The 7,085-nt window shown below is 37.5% G+C and overlaps 1 protein-coding gene across 3 annotated transcripts in view; it reads right to left on the reverse strand.

The window, feature by feature from the left end:
• The window catches only part of LOC111146694 (collagen type XIV alpha 1 chain), a 216,773-nt gene that overhangs the window by 173,131 nt on the left and 36,557 nt on the right, over window positions 1–7,085 (reverse strand). For all 3 annotated transcript variants that reach the window (XM_022502358.1, XM_022502357.1, XM_022502359.1), the window contains exon 5: window positions 5,231–5,320. In XM_022502358.1, coding sequence (XP_022358066.1) covers window positions 5,231–5,320 — 90 coding nt within the window. The remainder of the gene's footprint in view (window positions 1–5,230; window positions 5,321–7,085) is intronic.

The raw sequence follows: 7,085 nt of genomic DNA on the forward strand, positions 1-7,085 counted from the left end.
GCAGGCTCCCTGCTGAGCAGAGAGCCTGATGTGGGGCTCGATCCCAGGACTCTGAGATCATGACCCGAGCCGAAGGCAGAGGCTTTAACCCACTGAGCCACCCAGGCGCCCCACATCAGTATCTTTTTAAAACTCTCCATAAGTTTAGAAATTAAATAATACAATCCTGGCGCACATGGGTGGCTCAGCCACTTGAGCATCCAACTCTTGATTTCAGTTCAGATCATGATCTCAGTGTTGTGGGATTGACCCCATGTCAGGCTCTGCACTCAGTGAGGACTCTGCTTGAGATTCTCTCTCCCTCCCTTTCTACCTCTCTCCCTGCTCATGCACTCTCTAAATAAATAAATAAACATATAAATAATAAAAACATTTAAAAAAGAAATTAAATAATACATTTCTAAGTAACTTATGGATCAAAATAAAAAGTCTGCTAGAAATTAGAAAATACTATGCCCTACATAATAATAATAATAATAATAATGATAATAATAAATCTCAAAATCTCATGATATAGCTACAGCACTTGGCTATTTTAGTCTTAAAAATGGATATAACAAAAAGGAGAATTATTGAAAACTAATGAGATAAAAATCCAATTCAGAATTTATAATATAATGTAATAATAAAATGACACTACAGACAAAGGGCTGACATCCAAGATCTATAAAGAACTCCTCAAACTCAACACACACAAAACAGATAATCATGTCAAAAAATGGGCAGAAGACATGAACAGACACTTCTCCAAAGAAGGCATACAAATGGCTAACAGACACATGGAAAAATATTCATCATCATTAGCCATCAGGGAGATTCAAATCAAAACCACATTGAGATACCACCTTATACCAGTTAGAATGGCCAAAATTAACAAGACAGTAAACAACGTGTGTTGGAGATGATGTGGAGAAAGGGAAACTCTCTTACACTGTTGGTGGGAATGTAAGTTTGTGCCATCACTTTGGAAAACAATGTGGAGATTCCTTAAGAAATTAAAAATAGAGCTTCCCTATGACCCTGCAATTGCCGTACTGGGTATTTACCCCAAAGATAGAAAGGTAGTGAAAAGAAGGGCCCCAATGTTCATAGAAGCAATGGCCACAGTCACCAAACTGTGGAAAGAGTCAAGATGACCTTCAACAGATGAATGGATAAAGAAGGTATGGCTCATCTATACCATGGAGTATTATGCCTCCATCAGAAAGGATGAATACCCAACTTTTGTATCAACATGGACGGGACTGGAGGAGATTATGCTGAGTGAAATAAGTCAAGCAGAGAGAGTCAATTATCATATGGTTTCACTTACTTGTGGAGCATAAGGAATAACATGGAGGCCATGGAGAGATGGAGAGGAGAAGTGAGTTGGGGGAAATCGGAGGGGGAGATGAACCATGAGAGATTTTGGACTCTGAGAAACAAATGGGAGTGTTTTGAAGGTGTGGGGAATGGCTTTTGGATGAGTCTAGTGGTGGGTATTGTGGAGGGCACGTATTGCATGGAGCACTGGGTGAGGTACATAAACAATGAATTTTGGAACCCTGAAAAAAAATTAAATTAAATTTTAAAAATTTAAATTTAATTTAAAAAATAAAATATATTATATATAAATATAATAAGGAAACAATAATAGATACAAAAATATATAAATAAAGACACCTTAGGATCAACAAGGTTGAAAATATGCATGTACTACAACTGCATAATTCAATTTCTAGGTATATACTCTAGAGAAGTTCTACTGCATGTGCAGAAGGAGAAATTAAAAGAAATATTTACAGCAAATTTGTAATAGCAAAATATCAGTAACAGTAAGAGTAGAAGGGTTAAATACACTGGCGTACATTTATCCAGTGGGATTCTAGTCTACACAACAAAGAAGATGAGTAAATTGCCTCCACATAAGTCAACATTAATAACTCAAAAAAACCCCTAATATTGTGTTAAAAAAAAGGCAATTCGCAAAAAGATACCCATGGTATAATAAAATGTATATAAAATTTAAGATACAAATGCATAATTAAAATGTAGTTTCAGGATTCACATATATGTAATAAAATGATAAAGATACATGTAGGAATGATAAACACTGAATTTGGAATAATGGTAGCCTCTAAAGAAGAGGGGAAGGGAATATACAAGGGTATATAAAGAGTTCCAACTATATTTTAATATGTTTATTTTCTTAACTGGACAAAGTCATATGTTACATTTTTTTAAAGATTTTATTTATTTATTTGAAAGAGAGAGTGTGAAAGAGAGACAGCATGAGTGGGGGAAGGGTCAGAGGGAGAAACAGACTCCCTGCCAAGCAGGGAGCCCAATGCAGGACTCGATCCTGGGACTCCGGGATCATGACCTGAGCCGAAGGCAGTTGTCCAACCAACTGAGCCGCCCAGGTGTCCCTTATTACATTATTTTTATACTTTTTGTATATCTGATACATATTTAACAATAAATTACAACAATATAGTTATATATAAAATTATAAATTATTTGACAAATATTTCATGTTTCATAATCTAAGAAAATCACAAAGCCAAGACATCCATAAAAGTTAAGACTAGTGTAACTGTCATGACTTTTTAAAAATTATATTAAAAATTCTCAAAAAGCATGAATAAAGTTGCAAGGCAAATAATACACCAAGAGAAGATATATGTAACAATATGACAATATAAGAGGAACAGTTTTAACATCCCAACTGTGTAGAAAACTTCCATGTAGTCATAGAAAAAAACAAAAAACACAAACCAAAAGTGGACCAAAAATAGGTAAAAACACCAATGACCGCTGAAGATATGAAAAACCAAAAGGCTCAAACTACGGAAAGAACCTAGACGTCCATCAACAGATGAATGGATAAAGAAGATGTGGTGTATATATATACAATGGAATGCTATGCAGCCATCAAAAGAAATGAAATCTTGCCATTTGTGACGACGTGGATGGAACTAGAGGGTATTATGCTTAGCGAAATAAGTCATTCAGAGAAAGACAACTATCATATGATCTCCCTGATATGAGGAAGTTGAGAAGCAACATGGGAGGTTTGGGGGGTAGGAAAAGAATAAATGAAACAAGATGGTTTCGGGAGGGAGACAAACCATAAAAGACTCTTAATCTCACAAAACAAACTGAGGGTTGCTGGGTAGGGAGAGGGTGGTGGGGTTATGGACATTGGGGATGGTATGTGCTATGGTGAGTGCTGTGAAGTGTGTAAACCTGGCAATTCACAGACCTGTACCCCTGGGGCTAATAATACATTCTATGTTAGTAAAAAAATTAAAAATAAAAATAAATAAACAAAAAGGCTCAACTTTACTAGTAATCAAAGAAATATAAATTAAAGCAATGAAACATTATTGGGAAAAATTTTTAAGCATTGAGAATTTCAGATGTTGGAAAGAATTTATGTTTTAAAAATAAACTACTGAAAAAAGTTTATTTTTTAAAAATAAACTTGATAGACCTGATCAAAAATTTAAAATTTGCACATCCCTTAACCCTGAAATTCCACTTTTATTTTTTTATTTTTTTTAAGATATTATTTATTTGTTTTAGAATGAGAGAGAGCAAGCATGAGCAGAAAGAGGAACAGAGGGAAAGGGAGAGCAAATCCCAAGCAGACTCCATACTGAGCACAGAGCCCAGTGCAGGCCTTGATCTCACAACCCTGAGATCACAACCAACCAAAACCAAGAATCAGACCCTCAACTGACGTAGGCACCCAGGCACGCCCCCCCCCCCACTTTCAGAAATGTAGTGAAAACTATACAGTATCTAAATGCTCATGAGTATGGACAATAGTTAACATATTTTCTGGGCCTTAAAAGGAATGAGGTAGACCAATAATGACAGCTCACATTTTTCCCCGGTAGGTAATATTCTAAGTATTTGACATGTGTCGACACAGTTCATCCCTAAGAAGTCTATGAAATAAATTCTACAGATGGGGAAACGGAGACATAGAAATTAGGATAACCCTTATAAATCACCCAAGTATAAGGCAAAGGCAGGCTTTGAATTCAGGCAGGTAAAATTGCACTGATGCAATCGAACATGAGGCTGTCCTGCCTCCTGTTTGCAGTAACATGGAAAGTCCTCAAAGCAAGAGAAGCAATGCATGGAACAACAAATACATTATGGCAGGCTATGCACACACGCCTGTACGTTCACAGAAAAGTGACCAAAAAGTCACATGCCAGAGCATGAAAATAAACACGGGAGTGGGTTATTGGGTGACAATATTTGTAGCTATTTGCATTTTACATTTTTAATGGCCCATTTAGTTATCTTTGCATTCAGTGAATATTTACTTAGACACCTGTTATGTATCAGATATTACTAGCTACTAAGGAGTCAGTCATGAGCAGAAACAGACAACAGTCCTTGTTCTCTTGGATCATACAGTCAAGGGGAAAAGGCAAATATTCCAATTATAAGGAAATATAAAATTATAACTCTGGCAAATGCTGTGAAGGAAAATCAGTTGTTGTATGAGGGCCTGTAAAGGAGGAGATTAGTTAGGGAAGGTTTCCAAGAAAGTGATGATTAAAATGAGCTTTGCAGGAAAAAGAGGAGGTATTTATGCAAAGTGGGTGATGGGGGAGAGTGTCTCATGCAGACAATGCAGCAGAGAAAGATCAGATCTTTAAAGGCTCTGAAAGAGCCCGCAGGGCTAGAAAGCAGGGAGTTGTTTGATGAAGAAGGAGAGGCAGGGACAGGTAAGTTCCAAGGGTAGGCGGGGCTTGGAGGTCCAAGAGCAGTGGGAAGCTACTGAATGGGTTCTAAGGTGTGTGTGGGAAGAGCCTAAGGTCAGATTTATTTTGAAAAGATTCCTCTAACTTCTCAGTAGAAAACAAATTGAGATTTTGCTAAATAATCCTTTACATCCGGAAAAGAAAGGGCAGTTTCTCTGAGTACTGGCGATAGATGAGGAAAGAAATGAACAGATTCTGTCTAGTATCTCAACAGAAAATAAATCCATGAGAACTTGATGAGGTACTAAAGATGGAGAGGAAAGGAGAGAAAAGTACTGATAGTTAGTAGATATGAGGAGTGGAGGAGTGATGGGGGGCTGAGGAAAATTTCCATATCAGATCTGCACTCCTCTGATGGGGCCAATGGCCAGGTACGTGCGTATTGCTTGTGGTATTAAAACAACTCAACCCTCCAAGTGAGCAAATCCAAAAAAAAAAAAAAAAAAAAAAAAAAAAAATCTGACCTTCCACTGGTGGAGTTGGTTTGTTCCCATTTCCTTTATCCACAACCTTGACTCTGGGTTTTGGTTCCTTTCTTTTTTCCAAATCTTTAACTGGAAGAAAAGGAGAAACACAACATGTCATGTTAACGTGTAAAAGAAAATATTCAATGAATTTTACTAAAACCCTTGAAAGTATTGGGAGTACTAAATAGAAATGAGCTTCATGGTAGAATTCCATTCCCAAAGATTGGAAATGCTATTTTATTTCAGCTTGTCGTGGGAAGGTGTGGAAAACCTTTAAGGAATTGCTTTGGTCCAGTACTCACTATGGGCAGATGTATCAAATAAATTCAACCTTTCATAACTGCTATAAGATCAGCATGATTATCCCCATTCATACATGAGGGATGCAAAGACCAGGAGGCTAAGTAACTAAAACATATTTCATAAAACCAGAATGTACTGGCCCAGGATTCAAGCCATATCTTCTGGTCTCTGAACAAGGACTATGAGTTGGCCCCTGTTCTAGAAAGATCTTGGCCATGAATATCCTCATTTGGAGTTGGTCTATCAGCACCAGAACATGGAGAATCCAAAAAAATTTCCTTTCAAACTTAAAAAAAAAAAAAAGCTTCCCTATTAATACCTAATAGTATTTCTTTGTCAGTATCAGTATGAAATATTCAGGGGCCCAGAATTAATGTATCCATACCAATCTACTCCCTCATACCTTCACTTTCCACTGCTTAAACTCTAGAGCAATTTCCTGCTAATGCTTGGCACCTTAACTTGTTTGCATCAGCTCAGACCAGCGCCAATGGCAATGGTTTCTGCACAAATAAAACACCCATGAAAAGGCAGAAGGGATCCTCTGGTGAGATATTTCATTTAATTGTTGCCTTCACTTCACAGAAATCAGCAGACTTACTGCAGGGTGGGCTATGGAGGGGAAGGAATGATTTCCTCTGAACCATCCTTCCTGCCTTCTCTAGGGTGTTAGTCCATTAACCCTGTCTCTATCATCCCCTCCTCCTCCTCTGCTTTCTACTTCTTTCCATCCCTTTGCTGAAAGGGTTTGAGACTTGCCAGTTGCCAAGGTCATGTTGCTCTAATTCTATTACTTGTTTCCATAGAAACCATCCTTGGCTTTCTGGAGCCTAGAGGTTAAAGTCCAAGATTAAAAAATAATAATAGATGGCTTGATCCTGCTATTCCCACTGACCCTCTAACTTTCTACATCCATTTTTTTCCAGACCTCACTCTCTTGACTTCTTTAGAAGCCTTAGAAGCCTTGACCACTTTGGAACACCCCCTTCTCTAAATTCTTCTTTTTGTCTGTTTTTACAAAGGCACTATTTTGGATTTTCTTGCATTCCTCCGACCCCTCATTTATATTCTCATTTTTTGGATCCTTTTTCTGTTTCCATTCCTGAATCATGATCATATACTAAATTTGCCCTGCATCTCGGCACACCCCGCCTATCATTTTGTCACTCCACAATTTTAATGCTCACACTTCTGTGGATGATTTCCAAATCTATATCTCCAACCCCACCCACCCATAGGCCATGGCCTCGAATTGCTTACACCCTGTAAAAGAAATCTGCAATTTTAACTCGAGAACAATTGTGCTGCATGGTCATGGAAGCAGAGATAGATCTGGCGAAGAATAATTCCAGAGGTGGAGACCCAGGGACACTTCACAGGGAAGGTAACATTTGAGCCAGACTTTGGAAAGACAAGCACGATTTTATAGACAGAGGTTAGCAAAAGGTCATTCTAATGAGGAAAATGGCAGCCAAAGAGAAAATTTGGGCCATAGACCATATATATATATATATATATATATATATATATATATATATATATATATATA

Source organism: Enhydra lutris, unplaced genomic scaffold (genome assembly GCF_002288905.1).
Source record: "Enhydra lutris kenyoni isolate GAN:26980312 unplaced genomic scaffold, ASM228890v2 scaffoldscaffold14, whole genome shotgun sequence".
Classification (NCBI taxonomy): domain Eukaryota; kingdom Metazoa; phylum Chordata; class Mammalia; order Carnivora; family Mustelidae; genus Enhydra; species Enhydra lutris.